The sequence below is a fragment of the Schistocerca gregaria genome, chromosome 1 (genome assembly GCF_023897955.1).
Source record: "Schistocerca gregaria isolate iqSchGreg1 chromosome 1, iqSchGreg1.2, whole genome shotgun sequence".
NCBI lineage: Eukaryota > Metazoa > Arthropoda > Insecta > Orthoptera > Acrididae > Schistocerca > Schistocerca gregaria.
This window is the reverse complement of record NC_064920.1, coordinates 780,923,264-780,944,175: the sequence shown is the minus strand read 5'-3', so window position 1 is coordinate 780,944,175 and position 20,912 is coordinate 780,923,264. Positions and strand designations below refer to the sequence as shown.

Here is a 20,912-nt window from a genome sequence, read left to right as displayed (position 1 = left end):
CCTCTAGCCGTTGTGTAATGTGTCTTTCTTGTTGTATTGCTGAAACTTGCAGTCGCTTATGTAGAGGTTGTTGTGACAGGTTCGGTCAAGCTTTCATGGACAGCCAAGTAATTGCATTCTGTTTAGTGTTCTCGTACTTAACGCAAGTGCCTGGAGGATTTTCCTCAATTGTTCCATGGTTACTTTAGTAACTCGTGAATCGATTGAGCATCGGCTGAGGTGTTACATTTTAACAGCAGTAGTAAGGCATTTCTTACTTTAGGTACCGGCATGTGTGATTTCGCAGTGAGTTTAGTGTGTGACATCTGATCCTGGCCCGTCATGCGCTACGTATCTGGTGAATGTTTTCGCAATTTCGTGTGTTTGGTGATTGGGGACATATATGTTGTTCACTATGCGAACCGAATGTAGGTCAAGTTATCAACGTGTCAATTTTATGTCCACCAGCGAGTGTGTGCGTACCAGGTTGTTTTAGACACAACGTCTGTTTGGCTCGCATTGCGAGGTTTCCTCAGTGATCTGTGGTTGCTAATGGGACAGTGGCGTTCGCTGGGCGTGCGAAACGGATAGAGGTTTGTGCCTCGATAGTTATTTGCCGATGCTTTATACCGTCTGTTGTACGTAAAGATCTTTTCATCTTGCGCACTTTTACTGTAATTCTGTACTGCTTGTATACAGCAGTGATTGAACCACTCGTGTAGCCAGTTCAGTGGCCTACAATCAAATCTGCACTAGCTGGATACTAGGCAGGATGCTTCTGAAAGTGGAGCTGTCGTCGAGTTGTTCCCTCTGCTGTTACATGGCTTAGTGCCTCACGAACAGGTTGATGACGGAAGCTGTGTCTCAGAGAAAACAAATTTCGCTGATGGTGTTATGTTCAGTTTTATTGATTTTATGTTTATTCGACGAAGGCGTGTGCATTTATTTACGTTGTCGTCTTGTGCTGGCCTGTGTTTGTCTTCAGTATTATCGTCGTGTTTGGTATTAACTGTGAATGGGATATACGGCTGTGTATTTATTCAAGTCGTCGCCTTGTGCCGATCAGTTTGAAATGCGTTTGCCGTTGTATGTTGGTCGGTTCGAAGGAACGTCATCCAAGTTGCTTGTGCTAAGTGAACTTTCTGTACTCTTGTTAGTTTTGTTTATTGTACGCTCTGGTTCGTATCATATTGTGTTGTTCTCTTGCATTGCGCCTTAGGCACAGCAGACGTGTGTTCGTTGCCGAGGTTGTATGCTGTCCTCAAAGACTATACTGAGCTCGAACAGCCAGTGCTTCTCAATCTGTTAGCCGTAAATTAGCCTAGAGCGTTGATTATTGCGGAGGATACCGCCGTATGCTTATGCTATAATGTTAGTTTTGACCAGGATAGTGCCCGTTTTGTTATAATGAGGTCAAGTTCCCACTATAAACCGAAAAAAATGCATCAAGCTAGGACTAGGGGCGATTACCGTAAGGGGACAGCACCTGATACTTGAGTATTACCTTACAACAATGTCAGTGTCCGCCCCCGGCTTAAAACGCTTTATCATAAAAAGTTACAAAATAAGCTCTCACCGTGTTTCCATGTCACCAACTTTTTTGTCCGCCCCCCGGTAGCTGAGTGGTCAGCGCGACAGAATGTCAGTCCTAAGGGTCCGGGTTCGATTCCCGGCTGGGTCGAAGATTTTTGTGAAAGTCACCGAAGTGGCGTCAAATCAAAAGACTTGCACCAGGCGAATGGTCTACCCGACGGAAGGCCCTAGTCACACGACATTTACATTTATTTTACCAACTTTTTCACCCCTGGTAGTATTGGCTTGCTCTAACATACACTGGGGTAAACTTTTGAAGAGAAACAGCGCACTCGAGAGTTTATTAAAATTTTTATATGTATTTTGATATGTAATTAAAACTGCATAATTTTATAATTTGTGTTACATTTAGAAAATTTAAGCTGATAATATAACATATCTCAGGAGGGACATGTTGTTTCATACACCACCACAAAGATACTTATTCTATTGTTCCGACATGCAAGTGGGGTATTCTATTTATTATGTATTATCTATGTATTTCTTATGATATGCATGTCAAATCTGATGCTACTTACGTACCAAGTCAGGCAGCTAATGTAACGCAATAAGTGGAGGTATGTAACGTAGCACATTTGTAGGCGAGATAACCGGCTGCCTAGAATTGCTATAAGGTAAGATAAATTTGATGAATGGTTGATATTAGTGGACTTGCAGCTTAGGATGGGCTCAAGCGGTTGTTCCAGGCCATTCGGGGACAAAACATGGAGCACGTGGGTGGAAAATGAAAATTCCGGTACGACAAATTTGGTTGAAACGTTGGTGGGCTTTCAATCAAACCGAAAGACGGCTTCTTACAGGTCGTTGAGAGTCTACAATAATTTGCAGCCACATATTAATGCTAATCTAAACACATCAGCTATCTCTGAAAAATCAGGCACATCCAACGAAACAGTATTTCAATATTTTTAAAACCACTGAAATTAATATTTCATAGTGAATAAACATCTACACAATGAACCTCTGAATTAACAACTTTTAATCACTTCATGCAAATTCTACGGAAGATGATTAAATTTCACCATAGCCATTTATCGCTGAAGGCTACGTATCTTCTTCTGTTTTATTTCTTGATTAATTACGTCTTTTACACCTTATTATTATGCAAATGTTTGCAGAACATCATATTCTGCGCATTTACACAGTAAATGAACACAGCATACATTTTGTCATCCTTGTTGATTTATTTAACGAACAGTTTAATATTTTGGTAGCAACTTTATTTAAATATTGAATGGAAATGCTATTAAAAAACTGTGCTATTTTAAAAATGGTCTGTTGCATGTGCTAGCGGATACCACAACTGAACAGAGAAATGAAAGACGCTGCTGTCGAGTAGGCTTAAATAATTGTTTAAACTATATTTAAGGACAGTCTGTTGTCATTTATTGTGAGCGTACTTGTGAAAGGATGCTGGCTTATTTATTTATAAACGAACTATTACTTATATTTATTGTGAATGACCTGAGTGTAACCGAATGTTCATGACATTTATTTATTTAAATATTGTTGTACTGCAATAATTAAGTTCAGGAAGTGGTCAACTTGAATCAGATTGTGTCTGTAGTGCTTAAGGACAGTATACGAGTACTTTTGGTGGCGACAGCCTGCATGCAGCCAATGGAGAAACAGATAGCAGCAGACAACTACGAGAGTCAAGTGAAGACAGGGGCTTTTCGAGTGAAGAGTCCACGGAGGGATTCTGACACTTACATGAGTTCTGGAAACAAGAAAGGAAAGAAGAGAGGAAGGAAGATTAGGTTTTACATCACGTTTTCACCGAGTTCTCGAAGGAGGCAGACCTGCCTGTGGTAATGAGGGGTATTCGCTTACGGAGGTGACTGATTCTGGTCGGTGAACGGCCGCTTCCGTACTTCTGAATGGACTTATATTTCGAGAGGTCTGAATATGGTCCAGAGTATGACTCTAACTTTTGTCACTTGACCTATGGAATTGAGAATGTGTTAATTTGTCGATCATTGTGTTGAACTCTGAACTGTTTCGATCTGGCGAATATTTGGTGTATTATGATCACGAAATAGACTTAGTTTTCCCGTATCTTCGATGACTATTTAGTTCGCGGGATTTTGCTACCATTCTCGTAACGATTTCAACATAATTTGGCTGCATTTGATAAGGATATTTTCTGTCTGTATTTTGATTGAATATCGTAGACCCACTTCCCATTTATTTGAGAGTGTCCGTTATTGAATAAATATTATTCAACATAATTCAGTCGTCTAAATCAAATACAGACGTTAGAGTAGAACCATTGTTCTTAAAATAATCCTTTATCTTTCATTATATAGCTCTGTGTAATTTGGTAATTCGCAGTCCTAGCCAATAAAAATGGTTCAAATGGCTCTGAGCACTATAGGACTTAACTTCTAAGGTCATCAGTCCCCTAGAACTTAGCACTGCTTAAACCTAACTAACCTAAGGATATCACATACACCCATGCCCGAGGCAGGATTTGAACCTGCGACCGTAGCGGTCTCGCGGTTCAAGATTGAAGCGCCTAGAACCGCTCGGCCACCCCGGCATGCCCTAGCCAATACACAGTCTATTTGACTGCAGGATAACAGTTATAGGCTATTATCTGCAGATATCAGATGTGTGTGGCTCGACCCTATGAATACATCAAGCTAATCTTTTTTCAATAAAGCTGTACATAGACCAAATATTTAAGGTATATGTAACCACAGGTAAAAAATACAACATATTTGTTCTTATAGAATGGTGTTTGAAAGAACAGCTACTGAGCAGTAAGTGTAAGGTAACGTTGCATTAGGAATTAGTCTATTAAATTAATTGTTTAACAGTTCACAAGAGTCAAGCATCGCTTAAAATACTGACCACCACCTTACACACAAATATTTTCCAAATCGAGCTCTTGAATTCCGCCACAAATAGCTCGTACAACTAATTATATCCTAGGTCTTGCATGCACTGACACTTGAGAACACAAGCATCCTCCTTCACCACATAGTTTCCACTTAACACATCTGTCGAAACAAACCTGCCAATCGCACACGCTCGCGGTAGTGAAATCCGCTTATGCATCAGGCACGCCGGCAGTTGTGCACATATACACTTCCGCTTCTGTCACCACTTAACTAGAATTCTGGTACTTCGCTGTTTAGCTTCCCAGAGGACGCAGCTACTGCAGCTTGTCCCCACGGTTGGACAAGAGCAAACGGTCGGAGCATTCTTTGTAATTAACCGGTCCCCACAGACTAAGCCCCAGCTCCTGGTTGGCCACGCCCCTGCGGTCACCCCTGATGCTGACTGCGGCACACTGTGAGGCAAGTAAGTGCAGCTTGAAAGTGAAGTTTTAAATGCAGTTCCACCCCTGACATACACTCTTCTCAGTTTAAAACAATCACTTTACCCAGTGCGATGATGTTGTCCATACACCTCGAAGTTCGATCATGAAAAGTAGATTCCTCCCTTTTTCGAGAAAAGACGAAATTGAGGGGGGCATACACGCGTTTTCACATTGCTAAAGTTTCATTACTTGTTGCGAAAATGCTGTACAACAGTGGGGCATAGGCTATATTTCTTGTAAGTATTCTGTCATCAGGTAAAACAATCTGTTCTCATCAGCTTAATATCTGTTATGTCCTGCATCACAGGACTATAATATTAAACTCATTTTTCTTTCGTGAAGGAGTGCTAAAGCTTCCTCTACCTCTGTCACAGGGTGCCTCCTCACTTTCGAACTCTCTTTAAAGTTGCCTGATGCCTCATCACCTACAAAGTATCTTAAGGAACAAGCACAGAGGAGCTGTAAATATCAGGTTAATACCACTGTCATTTTATAAATTCGATAATATAGCTGATTTTTTTACGATGTTCACCTCTCCCTGTGCAGGGGGAAACTGAAATTTCGTTAAAAGATTTCGCTGCAACGAAAAACCACCTGATTACCTCTTCAATTCGTGAATAATATCCGTGGTACTCTCGTCCTCGCTGTATTATTTGAAGTTTCCTGAGTGAACACATCAAGTTTCCATCACTTCCGACAGATAATGTAGCTGCAGCATAGTTTCAAAATGGCGTTTGTAAGTGATGGACGTTTCAAGCAACGTTCCGTCATTTAATTTCTCACTATAGAGGAAGAATCTGTGGGGAATATTCGCAAACGCTTGTGGAAAGCCTATGGAGCATCTGCTGTCGACAGAAGTACAGTTAGTCACTGGGCACAGAGAGTGAAGCCAAGGCGGTTTAGCAGAGCTCCACGATTTGTAGCAGTCAGGGAGACCATCCTCAGTTGTCACACCTTACAGCTGTGACTTATCCCTCTTGGACTTCCACTTGTTGGGCCATTAAAGGATGCCAATCGTGAAAGACATTTTGAGGACGATGAGGAAGTGATTCACTGGGTGAAGCACTGGCTTCGCCACAAGGACAGGATTGGTACCGACAGGGCATTCCCGCCCTTGTTTTGCGCTGTAGGAAGGCCACAGAATTGGATGGAGATTACCTGGGAAAATAGGGTGTGTAGATAAAACACCATTCTTTCGTGTGTGAAATTCTCATTATGTTTAATAAAGATCTGTTGAAGAAAAAATATGCAGTACATTACTTTTTGTGCAACCCTTTTAGAAGACTGTCTAGTCATCCATCCTATCACTGACTAGGTAGAGAGCTGGTGCAACGAGAAAAATTGGAAAGTAACGTATAAAATGAAATTCACAACCATGTAGAGTGCAGGTGGACAACAAAAAAAATTCAGAAGCATAACATCTACTGTTCATTGACATCGAATGATTGTCTATAAATATACTAATCTTCTTCACAATATTCCAATGATTAGTACACTAAAAATACGACAGTGTAATGGTGGCAGAGTCGTCACTGACAGCACAGTGTCTCTCTCTCTGCTCGTTATTTTTGTAACATCCAATGGAGTAGAACTATGAACTACACTCCTGGAAATGGAAAAAAGAACACATTGACACCGGTGTGTCAGACCCACCATACTTGCTCCGGACACTGCGAGAGGACTGTACAAGCAATGATCACACGCACGGCACAGCGGACACACCAGGAACCGCGGTGTTGGCCGTCGAATGGCGCTACCTGCGCAGCATTTGTGCACCGCCGCCGTCAGTGTCAGCCAGTTTGCCGTGGCATACGGAGCTCCATCGCAGTCTTTAACACTGGTAGCATGCCGCGACAGCGTGGACGTGAACCGTATGTGTAGTTGACGGACTTTGAGCGAGGGCGTATAGTGGGCATGCGGGAGGCCGGGTGGACGTACCGCCGAATTTTTCAACACGTGGGGCGTGAGGTCTCCACAGTACATCGATGTTGTCGCCAGTGGTCGGCAGAAGGTGCACGTGCCCGTCGACCTGGGACCGGACCGCAGCGACGCACGGATGTACGCCAAGACCGTAGGATCCTACGCAGTGCCGTAGGGGACCGCACCGCCACTTCCCAGCAAATTAGGGACACTGTTGCTCCTGGGGTATCGGCGAGGACCATTCGCAACCGTCTCCATGAAGCTGGGCTACGGTCCCGCACACCGTTAGGCCGTCTTCCGCTCACGACCCAACATCGTGCAGCCCGCCTCCAGTGGTGTCGCGACAGGCGTGAATGGAGGGACGAATGGAGACGCGTCGTCTTCAGCGATGAGAGTCGCTTCTGCCTTGGTGCCAATGATGGTCGTATGCGTGTTTGGCGCCGTGCAGGTGAGCGCCACAATCAGGACTGCATACGACCGAGGCACACAGGGCCAACACCCGGCATCATGGTGTGGGGAGCGATCTCCTACACTGGCCGTACACCTCTGGTGCTCGTCGAGGGGACACTGAATAGTGCACGGTACATCCAAACCGTCATCGAACCCATCGTTCTACAATTCCTAGACCGGCAAGGGAACTTGCTGTTCCAACAGGACAATGCACGTCCGCATGTATCCCGTGCCACCCAACGTGCTCTAGAAGGTGTAAGTCAACTACCCTGGCCAGCAAGATCTCCGGATCTGTCCCCCATTGAGCATGTTCGGGACTGGATGAAGCGTCGTCTCACGCGGTCTGCACGTCCAGCACGAACGCTGGTCCAACTGAGGCGCCAGGTGGAAATGGCATGGTAAGCCGTTCCACAGGACTCCATCCAGCATCTCTACGATCGTTTCCATGGGAGAATAGCAGTCTGCATTGCTGCGAAAGGTGGATATACACTGTACTAGTGCCGACATTGTGCATGCTCTGTTGCCTGTGTCTATGTGCCTGTGGTTCTGTCAGTGTGATCATGTGATGTATCTGACCCCAGGAATATGTGAATAAAGTTTCCCCTTCCTGGGACAATGAATTCACGGTGTTCTTATTTCAATTTCCAGGAGTGTATAAAAACTTTGCTAACACTATCTAGTAGAGAGACCGATAAGATTTTACCATGTCTCTCTCTTCCAGTATATCGAAAACAAATGCTGTCTGTGTTTAAACATCGATCATATGTGATGATGCCATTAGATATAGACTTGTTGGTTCATTGGACAAGCTGGACAGTGATCGAAGTCACTTCCACAGACTTGGGTAAAGTTTTGTCGCCTGTGCTGGAGGAAAACCATATCCCACAGACTATCAATCACATCAGAGGATTCATGTGTTGTTGTTTCATAAGCAATATGAACACATCGAAGCAGTGTATGACTGCAGCTTTGTACACAGCCGCACATTTTGTCTTACTGCCGTGACTTTGAGGTTTGTGTCAGGTGCTAAAGCGATCCATCATCTCCTACAGTAAGCTGGACATCGCATGGGTTGTGGTAAGCTGCTTCTGCAACACACAGGATGGTTGAAATAAAAGACAGAGCCAGTGTTTCTTATTGACAGAAATGTGGAAGACATCGCATCATATAGAAACTGGAAGAGTTTGCAGCATTGTGAAGGGTTTCGAAACAGCTATCTGAATGTGATGACCTCTGCCTTTAAACTCACGTTCTACAGCGATGGGATAGCTGATGTTTCATTGTTATGTTTTCAAAGAGACCAGGAGCATTGATTCCTCATATTGGTGGTGCATATTACACCCAGATACCTGACCACTGTTTCAGTGTCCTTGGTGGTGGTCATTATGACGTCCAAATCTTTAAACACTGCGTCTTCCATTTTTGTGGCTTACAATGCATAATCACATTTGGAATGAGGGGGTATTCTACAGGACTTAAACTGACAGAGCACACTTAGTAATCACTACCAGTTGTCAGTCGCACCGGTGGAGGAATAGAATGATTTTCATACACCCAGTGGGCATGTAAGTCCCCTCATTCCTCCATATTTTTGTCGTATTTTCCTCAATTTTACGTATTTTCCATCAATTTTCGTAACTTTATCATATTTTTCGTAATTTCAACGCATTTTACCTAATCACTCGAGTTCCAAACTATCACTCTCGATGACTTGTCACGTCAACGAAACATCCAATCGCATCGATCTCGTGATGCTATCAGTTAATTACATTGCAGCATGGTTCACAATGTCTGTATGATTGCTAAACCACTCCTTCCGTTACTTTGTGAACACTATATACACGGGGAATATCGTGAACCCTGTTACACTGTCTACATCACATGATACAATACTGTTTCTTAGTGTGGGATATAAACATCAGCAGAGAGGCGATGAAAAAACTACGTTCCTTAGCCGAAACACTTAATAAATTCGGAAAAATTACGATTGTTCATCTTTCCTTATCTGGGGAGAGTATTCTCGCACTCGTAGGATAAAGTCTGAGGTTGAAAGACCTTGAAGATTACCACCAAAGCAAACAAATCATATCTATTGCAGCACTCTGCAGCAGTTCGCCGTTGAACGTATTGGCTAAGGATCCTGAGCAAAACTCTAGATCGTCTGTCTACACATCTTGTAACTGTTATTTTGTCTTGAACCAGCACTCCCTGCAATATTGTCTGCAATTTAATTAGGAACTGAGCAAAAGTGGGAGGGTACTGTGCCATCTACAGTCAGCATCTCGTGAAGGAACAGCACAAACCGAGTTCCACATAGTCAACATACTTCTATATTTTGTTTTCCAAAAGAACATAACACGAGTTCCAAACTTGCACAACCCATCGGCGCTAATGATATAGTCCAGTATTCTCACTCCAGTACCATAACTGCCGATCTGCGAAGACCGTTCCATACCAGTCTCACCCACGTCATCCATCCAGTTACACACGGTGTCTCTAGATGCATGTATGCTGAGGAGGTTGACATTTCTTATCGGTGTAAAATATATACGGGCCTGATACATTTCAGTGTGTTGTGGTGATATAGAAGAGGGTTAAGAAGATAAAGAAACACTCGATTTACAGTATGTATGCATGACGGAGTTCCAGGCTGAAGGATTTTGAAACATTGTATGCAAATCACCTGTTCTATCAATTCTGTGGTATTGTTGTGGTGTTTGGAGTCGATACCAAGAAGATACTACAAAGAGAGGAGAACGGAAAAAATGATTAAATGTGCAATAAACGACCTGCCACAACATCGCACTGTCTCTAGAATGCATCATTAGTCTACCATTAAATCCTACCTCGTTGCAAACACTCTCAACCGATTACCCCATCTACCTTCCAACATCCTTTAATGCAGTTCTATGTCAGTTTAGAGACAGACAGTTCTCTTTTCTAGAAAAGCATCCAACAGAGCAGTCATCTTGTATGTATCCGTAGTACCTCTCCAGACATCCTGCGGAATGTTATTAAGAACCATCAACTAACTGTTCTGTGAGGTATTTGTTAGCTGACACTGTGTGGTTCTGAGTGGTGGAGTGTACAGAAAAGCACACTAAAAAAATCTATTAGAGTTTAAAATACACTCCTGGAAATGGAAAAAAGAACACATTGACACCGGTGTGTCAGACCCACCATACTTGCTCTGGACACTGCGAGAGGGCTGTACGCACGGCACAGCGGACACACCAGGAACCGCGGTGTTGGCCGTCGAATGGCGCTAGCTGCGCAGCATTTGTGCACCGCCGCCGTCAGTGTCATCCAGTTTGCCGTGGAATACGGAGCTCTATCGCAGTCTTTAACATTGGTAGCATGCCGCGACAGCGTGGACGTGAACCGTATGTGCAATTGACGGACTTTGAGCGAGGGCGTATAGTAGGCATGCGGGAGGCCGGGTGGACGTACCGCCGAATTTTTCAACACGTGGGGCGTGAGGTCTCCACAGTACATCGATGTTGTCGCCAGTGGTCGGCGGAAGGTGCACGTGCCCGTCGACCTGGGACCGGACCGCAGCGACGCACGGATGTACGCCAAGACCGTAGGATCCTACGCAGTGCCGTAGGGGACCGCACCGCCACTTCCCAGCAAATTAGGGACACTGTTGCTCCTGGGGTATCGGCGAGGACCATTCGCAACCGTCTCCATGAAGCTGGGCTACGGTCCCGCACACCGTTAGGCCGTCTTCCGCTCACGACCCAACATCGTGCAGCCCGCCTCCAGTGGTGTCGCGACAGGCGTGAATGGAGGGACGAATGGAGACGTGTCGTCTTCAGCGATGAGAGTCGCTTCTGCCTTGGTGCCAATGATGGTCGTATGCGTGTTTGGCGCCGTGCAGGTGAGCGCCACAATCAGGACTGCATACGACCGAGGCACACAGGGCCAACACCCGGCATCATGGTGTGGGGAGCGATCTCCTACACTGGCCGTACACCTCTGGTGATCGTCGAGGGGACACTGAATAGCGCACGGTACATCCAAACCGTCATCGAACCCATCGTTCTACAATTCCTAGACCGGCAAGGGAACTTGCTGTTCCAACAGGACAATGCACGTCCGCATGTATCCCGTGCCACCCAACGTGCTCTAGAAGGTGTAAGTCAACTACCCTGGCCAGCAAGATCTCCGGATCTGTCCCCCATTGAGCATGTTCGGGACTGGATGAAGCGTCGTCTCACGCGGTCTGCACGTCCAGCACGAACGCTGGTCCAACTGAGGCGCCAGGTGGAAATGGCATGGCAAGCCGTTCCACAGGACTACATCCAGCATCTCTACGATCGTTTCCATGGGAGAATAGCAGTCTGCATTGCTGCGAAAGGTGGATATACACTGTACTAGTGCCGACATTGTGCATGCTCTGTTGCCTGTGTCTATGTGCCTGTGGTTCTGTCAGTATGATCATGTGATGTATCTGAACCCAGGAATGTGTGAATAAAGTTTCCCCTTCCTGGGACAATGAATTCACGGTGATCTTATTTCAATTTCCAGGAGTGTACTTAAACAGAGGGTCAAATTCGTGATTCATTCTGTAGTTGTATACTGTAGTCCCAAGACATGTGTGTTGCATGAGAAGATTGAATATGGCGAGTGTTTGCGCTGGGCTGCTATTCCCCCAATGTAAATTGATCAGCTGACTGCTTCATGGTCATGGCGGCAGTCTCGCTTGCTTCTGAGTGTGTGGTATGCTGGAGATGTGTGTGCAATAGCCAGAATGGCTGTGCATGTGTGGGCCTTGCCCAACAGTTGCGACCCCAGCCGCCTGGCAGTCGGTGGACAGTGCACAATTCATGATCACGGGTGTGTACAATTAGGTTTTTTCGCCAGATGTGTTTAGCGGAAACGCTGTGGTGGAGGCGGGTGCTTGTATTCTCAAACATCAGTGCACGCAAGACCTCAGATATAATTAGTTCTATGATCCATTTGTGGCAGAATTTAATTACTTGGTTTCCAAAATGTTTGCACGTGATTCTCAAAACGTTGAGAATATGTTTTATTAAGGAAAAGAATCATCTTAAGTTGGTGGTGAGTGTTCTAAGTGATCTATTTGACTCCTGTAAATTCGTAAACAATTCATTTGATAGGGTAGTGCAAATGGACTATTTACCACCATTTTTGATTCTGCATTGCGTCAAAATGTTCAAAAATGTTCAAATGTGTGTGAAATCTTATGGGACTTAACTGCTAAGGTCATCAGTCCCTAAGCTTACACACTACGTAACCTAAATTATCCTACGGACAAACACACGCACCCGTGACCGAGGGAGGACTCGAACCTCCGCCGGGCCCAGCCGCACAGCCCATGACTGCAGCGCCGCAGACCGCTCGGCTAATCCCGCGCGTCTGCATTGTGTCAGTTCTGGTCCGCAGCATTAGTCAATAAGAATAAAGTACTTTGAGGAGGGATTAAAAGCTCTGTCTGCATGTTTGGACACATTGGTTTGTACATTTCTTCACACAAACAGGGAGCAACCGCTTGAGAAAGGAAGTGGGTATGGAATTTCCCAATCAAAGGGATACTGCGTTGTCTGGGGGCCACGAGAACAAATGGAGGTCCCTCAGGCGGGTAAGCACATCACCTTGGTCTACGGGTTTGAGATGCAGATGTTATAACAGAAGTTGCTACTTGAGAGAGCGAGAGAGCAGAATTTGTTTCCCTGGTATCAAAGGACGCCATATTCCTGTCCAAGTTGGTGGTATTTAGTATTCTGACCTTGACAACACTGAGTGATTTTTGACCTCTGTGGCAGCGCTCAGACAATGGATACACGCACAGGCTACCCAGAATGGAGTCTAATATAGCGCATATCATTCCATTCCTCGGTGCTTACTGTTATTATGCCATGGGAAGTGGGGGAGGGGGCTGCAGATGTGAGTTCTGTCCAAGTGGGGGGAATCCTAACTCCCCCCAAACTGATGAAATAAAGAATATTCAAACTGAATTGAATAATATATTATTGATATTGATTAGAATTTCATGTCGTAAGACCGTTCGTCTCCAGCACAGACTGAGTGTTTTTCCTGTCATTTTCCAGATGAAGGAGGGGACAGGGGAAGTCAGTGAGGGGGAGGGAGGGATGGGTATTTCCTAGGAGGGGGAGGGAAGAATTACTTGATCAATTTAATTAATTAATCAGCTACTTTTATATCAAAAGTGAGCTCATATCACGGAGGGAGAGGGGGAGGTTCGGGGATTTCCCGGGGGAGTCGGGGAAGGGGAGAGGTTCGTTGTTTCTTAGAAAGATGGATTATCCCCAGGGGGTCATACAACAATCCCCATAGGTCAAAAATCTATTAGTGTAATGGTAACTTAAGGGTAGAACATCATCAATTTAATTAATTATCAAACCTATTTGATACCAAAGGTGGCTCGCTTCTCTCTTTGCACCACTAATGATGATATGTGTTGTAGAGTTCCATATGTTTTCCCACATTATGATGTGATTTCAATTTCAGATCCCATTTGTTTGTTATAATAAATGCTCCTATACCCTCCTTCTCAGCTTTTACAATTTTTGAGTATTGCCATTCACTTTCATGCTCTGTGTAACTCGGTGACTCGTCAAACTATTGTTTGTATTATTTTTACATAGTGTCTGGCGTCAAGTGGTTTGTTTGTTAAGTCGTATAGAACTGCACTGCACATTTTACGGTATACAATTATTAAAAATGTACTGCACTCCTTTAGTTAATTGTAATGACAATTTGGATTCTACAAACATTATTAGCCACTTTACTGTATATGTGGAGGTAATTCCTTGTTCCTGTACTACTGTCTTTTATGAGTCTGCTTTTTTTAAATATGGTGTCCATGTTAAAAATGCTGCAAATAGCTCTGACCACTATGGGACTTAACTTCTGAGGTCATCAGTCCCCTAGAACTTAGAACTACTTAAACCTAACTAACCTAAGGACATCACACACATCCATGCCCGAGGCAGGATTCGAACCTGCGACCGTAGCGGTCACGCGGTTCCAGACTGAAGCGCCTAGAGCCGCACAGCCACACCGGCCGGCCGGTGTCCATGTGTTAGTACTTTAACGTAAGTAGTAAAAATTATATACCGCACATCTGTCAAGGATATTTTGTATATTAGAAACTGAACAGCTTTCAGATGTAACATTTGTGTATTTATTAATATAAGTCGGTTCCTGTAACTCATTTTATATACTTACAAGTTAAATTACATGGCACCTGTAATAAATGTTGATATGTCACAGATATGCATGTTGTTGTAAGCATTATGATACTGTTACTAACACCACATAGTAGCAAAAGCTACATGTTGTACTACCTGAGCCACTTTGGGCACTAATGTACTGGAATGAACAGAAGTGACAAGAAACTGTATATCACTGTTCAACGTGCGTTACTCGGCTTCATTGCTTCATTTGCTTCATTCAGCAGATAGATGAGGCTGACAGTCTTAAATTCCTGGGATTACAACTTGATAATAAATTCAGTTCGGAGGAGCACACTACAGAACTGCAGAAACGCCTTAACAAATCTGTATTTGCAATTCGGGTGTTAGCAGACATAGGCGACTTAAAAATGAAGAAGCTTGCATACTTAGCCTACTTTCACTCCAAAATGTCATGTGGTATAATATTTTGGGGTAACTCTTCAAGTCAAACAATTGTTTTCAGAGTCCAAAAGCGTGTAATACGTATTGTTTGTGGAGTAAATTCACGGGCGTCCTGTAGAAACTTCTTCAAAGAACTGAGTATACTAACTACTGCCTCTCAGTATATTTACTCCTTAATGAAATTTGTCCTAAATAATATATCTCTTTTTCCAACAAACAGCTCAGTTCATACATACAATACCAGGAGCAAAAGTGATCTACACAAGGATTTAAAAGCACTTACTTTAATTCAAAAAGGGGTCCACTACTCAAAAACACTCATCTTCAATAATTTTCCATCACACATCAAAAATTTAGTTGAAAATAGAGATCAGTTTAATAGAAGCCTGAAAGACTTATTAGTGGCCAACTCCTTCTACTCAATTGACGAATTTTTTAGTAGAAACAAATGATGTATTGTATATATTCATACTATTAGTATTGTTATTTCAGCTTTAAAAAAATGACATGTTCCATATCCACGAGGATCTGCTCAACACGGATCTATCTAATCTAATCTAATCATTGTAATGGACATTCCTCGAGTTTATCTTACTCTGTATTTTTATTCCACGGATCTGACATTGAGGTAACCCAAAACGCATCATGAGAAGTAAAAACTAAAGAATTTCTTGGCGACCAGGAAACGTATGTAATCTTAAGGAAGTAAAATTTTGGAACCTGTTTAGAACTTTAAGGATTGAGAATAGATCTATTAGTTTTTGCGGATAGCATAGCCATAGTGACAGAAGATGGAAAGCAACAACAAAACAAATTAATGTACTAGAAGAAGTGCAAGAAGAAAATGACTTGGAAATATCTTTCGAAAAAATGAACTTTGGCCGCGAAAGCCAGTGCTCATGTATTTTTAAATGTGTTGAGTATGTGAGTGATTCATATTATTTTATACCACAATTCTGTAACAATTTTAGTATACCTATTGTATTGGTCTGTGTTCCTGATTCAAACTAAAAAGTTTTTTATAATTTCACTTCTGTGTCGGGCCACAGCCTCTAGAAAGATTTTGAACGAAAGCATGGTCTGTAGTAGGCTCTACTGTTTCTATTTTTTATTAGCTGTGCTATTAGCCGATTAGGACAATTACGTAGTTATCCAGCACCTAAAGTGTAACATAGGAACACGAACAACACTATAAAATCGGTATGTACTTTGCAAAACCCTACAAGACATAATAACAATTTTGTTGCAGGTGTAACTTAAACCTGTATGTCAACTTACATGTGTACGAGCATCACGTGATGCGCCTCATAAGAAGTGGTAAGTAACTAAAATTTCAGTTCCACATTTGAGGTCACATTCACTTTGTCCATATCCAGTATTGCACATTGATAAAAACATGTTACTACAGTTGCATGAAAACATGACAGTACGAGTAGGCTGTAGTCGATATGTAAACTGACAGTTGCGTTCAGCTATTACCCAGTGTTGTCAGAGACCTTCTTCACTCATGATGTTGATGTTGACGTATATCGATTATGGTTTGCCAGAGACCATAAGTATCCTCACTGGCGCGCCAGTAAAGGCCAAAATATTTTACATTCCAAACGGAAACATAACGATTCAGATACGCGAGTTAACCATTGCACGAAGAGCAATATACGGAATATACCACGCAAAGCATAAGGAACAACGTATCTTCAATTCTATTCAGGTAAAAATCTCTGTCAATTTTTAATTTGCTACGAATGTCCAGGTTGCACCTATCTAGATCACGATGAAATGAAGTGTCAGTTGAGGAAGACGTAACTGTATCTGCCTACTGCTAAACAAACCCGTGTGAGCACATTCACAAAATAATGATGTGTATAAAGGGTGGTCCATTGATAGTGACCGGGCTAAATATCTCACGAAATAAGCATCAAACGAAAAAACTACAAAGAACGAAACTCGTCTAGCTTGAAGGGGGAAACCAGATGGCGCTATAGTTGGCCCGCTAGATGGCGCTGCCATAGGTCAAATGGATATCAACTGCGTTTTTAAAAAAAATAGGAACCCCCATTTTTTATTACATATTCGTGCACTAGGTAAAGAAATATGAATGTTTTAGTTGGACCACTTTTTTCGCTTTGTGATAGATGGTACTGTAATAGTCAAAAACGAATACGTACGCTGTATCACGTAACATTCCGTCAGTGCGGACGGTATTTGCTTCGTGATACATTACCTGTGCTAAAATGGACCGTTTACCAATTGCGGATGTGTTGATGTATGGCTATAGTGATCAAAATGTACAAGGGGCGTGTGCTATGTATGCTGCTCGGTATCTTGGACATCATTCAAGTCTCCGGACCGTTCACCGGATAGTTACGTTATTTAAGGAAACAGGAAGTGTTCAGCCACATGTGAAACGTCAACCACGAGCTGCAACAAATGATGATGGCCAAGTAGGTGTTTTAGCTGCTGTTGCGGCTAATCCGCACGTCAGTAGCAGACAAATTGCCCGAGAATCGTGAATCTCAAAAAAGCTGGTGTTGAGAATGCTACATCAACATCGATTGAACCCGTATCATACTTCTGTGCACCAGGAATTGCATGACGACGACTTTGAACGTCGTGTACAGTTCTGTCACTGGGCACAAGAGAAATTACGGAACGATGACAGATTTTTTGCACGCGTTCTATTTTGCGACGAAGTGTCATTCACCAAAAGCGGTAACGTAAACCGGCATAATATGCACTATTGGGCAATGGAAAATCCACGATAGCTGCGACAAGTGGAACATCAGAGACCTTGGCGGATTAATGTATGGTGTGGCATTATGGGAGGAAGGATAATTGGCTCCCATTTTATCGATGGCAATCTAAATGGTGCAATGTATGCTGATTTCCTATGTAATGTTCTACCGATGTTACTACAAGATGTTTCACTACAGGACAGAATGGCGATGTACTTCCAACATGATGGATGACTGGCACATAGCTCGTGTGCGGTTGAAGCGGTATTGAATAGCATATTTCATGACATATGGATTGATCGTCGAAGCACCATACCATGGCCCGCACGTTTAGCGGATCTGACATCCCCAGCCGGCCGCGGTGGTCTCGCGGTTAAGGCGCTCAGTCCGGAACCGCGTGACTGCTACGGTCGCAGGTTCGAATCCTGCCTCGGGCATGAATGTGTGTGATGTCCTTAGCTTAGTTAGGTTTAAGTAGTTCTAAGTTCTAGGGGACTGATGAGATGTTAAGTCCCATAGTGCTTTGAACCATTTTTGACATCCCCAGATTTCTTTCTGTGGGGAAACTTGAAGGATATTTGCTATCGTGATCCACCACCAATGCCTGACAACAAGCGTCAGTGGATGGAGAACATAATGGAAGGCGAACTACTCGCTGTCGAGAAGAATGTCGTTACACGTATTGCCAAATGCATTGAGGCTGAAGAACATCCGTTTGAGCATTTATTGCATTAATGTGGTATTTGCACGTAATCATGCTGTAACAGTATGCGTTCTCAGAAATGACAAGTTCACAAAGGTACATGTATCACATTGGAACAACCGAATAAAATGTTCAAACGTACTGACGTTCTGTATTTTAATTTTAGTAAAAGCTACCTGTTACCAACTGTTCGTCTGAAATTGTGTGCGAAAAAAGTGGTTCAACTAAAACATTCATATTTTTTTACGTACTACACGAAATTGTAATAAAAAATGGGGGTTCCTATTTAAAAAAAACGCTGGTGATATCCGTTTGACCTATGGCAGCGCCATCTATCGGGCGAAGCATAGCGCCATCTGGTTTCCCCCTTCAAGCTAGACAAGTTTCGTTCTTTGTTGTTTGACGCTTATTTCGTGAGACATTTGGCCCGGTCGCTATCAATGGACCCCCCTGTATAATCGTTATTCATCCGGTGTGTAGACGAGGATGTTGACACATTTACGTAAGAAGTATAAGCTTGTGTTGCGCTCCAGAAGCCTGTTGTTTAGTGGGGACACTAGCTTGCTGGTCGCGGCGCTCACCGAAGTCGATCTTGCCGAAGCCGGTGGCGACTCCGACGGCGGCGGGCAGGTCGGGCTGCGCGTGCAGGCAGGCGGGCCGCGTGTACGCGTCGAAGTGGACGGCGCGTTGCAGGCGCAGCAGCGCCACGTCGTCGTAGCGGCCGGGCGGCCTGTAGCCCGGGTGCGCCACGCGCTCCGCCACCGCCACCTGCTGCGGGTTCGCGTCCCGGTTCCTGCCCTCCAGGTTCACGTCCCCCAGTCGCACCCAGCGCGCCGGGCCCCTGAGAAAGGAGCAGCTACAAGTCCCTCACGTAGTTTATACTTGTGGCCTCGATAACAGCGATCAAATACGCCACGTAATTTATGTGCTTGAAACACCCATTTTCTGCTTAACCTTTCCAACGCGCGCTTTCATAGCACTATACCACACCCGCCTGGAAACCCAACGATCCCTTCAGCTCCACCTGAACTAATTTACTTAACTGCTGCCACCGGTGGCTTCTCAAGATCTATCCTTGCATAATTTGGACAATATCTGAACTATAAGACGAACCACCTGCGGCTTCCACTCCCATTTACAACTATTCTGTCTAGTTTAGTATGTTCTAAAACACTTGGAACTAACCCTAGATTGTAACTACTAGAAAGTCGAATACGGAAATTCTACCTTTCTACCACACTCCATACCTACAAAACCTTGGTCCAGCCAATCTGCTCTTATGTGAAAGTCGCCTGAATTTCAGTTCCACCACAATGTTACCACTGTCTCCAAATCTTCAAACGCACACCACCTTACCCGCGCTACCCGTCTACCCTTTACGACTACTATCCTATACAAATATATCAATTTTACATAGCTCCTTTCCCACACAGAACACCTACCGCAAACTTGAGACCGAACACCTATCCTTTTATCCCTGATTACACTGGGAAACAATTTGTAACTTAATTTATGTTGACTTCGATTCTTAGGCTGATTTAGAGGTAAGTGGACATGCTGATTCCAAAACTGTAATTAGTTTTTTCCTATCACATCAAGTTCTGTTTTTACAGTCGTTGCGCATGCGATTACGCTCCTATCAGGTAACTTGTTTGTTACAGAAAACAGTGCTGCACTCTGTCGGCGAATCTTAAACCAGTGACGACTGGAGGAGATAGTGACGCCGCAAAACAGGTTTAGATTCATAGTGTCTAGACTAACGTGGTCAGTTACGCTGAAATTCCAGTCCCAGTGTTTCAAGATTACCCTCTTTGGAAAGACAAGAAGATGCGTCGGGCGAAGATCGAAGTGACCCCAGCGACGAAGATTTTAAAGGTGACGATCATTCTGTTCGTAAAGAATTTAATCAGTATGAGTTAAATTACTTGGTATGGGATTTGGGACAATCCGAAAAAAGCATCAGAGCTTCTAGCATCAAGACTGCACGATAAATTTTTTTTAGGAAAAGGAACTAAAATCATCTACTTCCGATCGAGAGAAAGTGCACTTCTGCAGTTCTTTCGGAGTGCTGATGGATTTGTGCATTGCCACAGCATACCTGGTTTAATGAAGGAATTGGGAATTTCAGACTATAACGCAACCGAATGGCGGTTGTTTATAGATACCTAAAAACGTAGCTTGAAGTGTGCTCTTCTCCAAAGTGGAAATTTATAAGGTTCAGTCCCAATAGGCCATTCAGTTTTCTTGCATGACAAACGAAGACATAAAGAAGGTCATGGATAGTTGCAATATAACTTGCACCAATGGATCATCTGTGTTGACCTTAAAATGATTTCTTTCCTTCTTGGCCAGCAACGCGGATATACCAAGTATCGTTGTTTTCGCTGTATGTGGGACAGCAGAGCTTTTGAGAAGCACTGGGTGCAATCAAAGTGGCTGCCAAGATCTGACCTGAAACCTCATGATCCAAACATTGTAAATCATCCATTTCTCTACAGAAAAACATTATATTTCCGCCTTTGCATATAAAAGTAGGTCTCATGAAGAAATTTGTTAGAGCTCTGTCAACTGAAGGGGAC

The 20,912-nt window shown here is 43.6% G+C and overlaps 1 protein-coding gene and 1 pseudogene across 1 annotated transcript in view; one reads left to right on the top strand and one right to left on the bottom strand.

The window, feature by feature from the left end:
* LOC126273206 (serine protease snake-like) overlaps window positions 1-20,912 on the bottom strand; it is a 186,508-nt gene that overhangs the window by 60,466 nt on the left and 105,130 nt on the right. The window contains exon 4 of the mRNA XM_049976785.1: window positions 18,915-19,174. Within this exon, the coding sequence (XP_049832742.1) occupies window positions 18,915-19,174 (260 nt within the window). The remainder of the gene's footprint in view (window positions 1-18,914; window positions 19,175-20,912) is intronic.
* Window positions 5,130-5,307, top strand: LOC126286132 (U2 spliceosomal RNA; annotated as a pseudogene).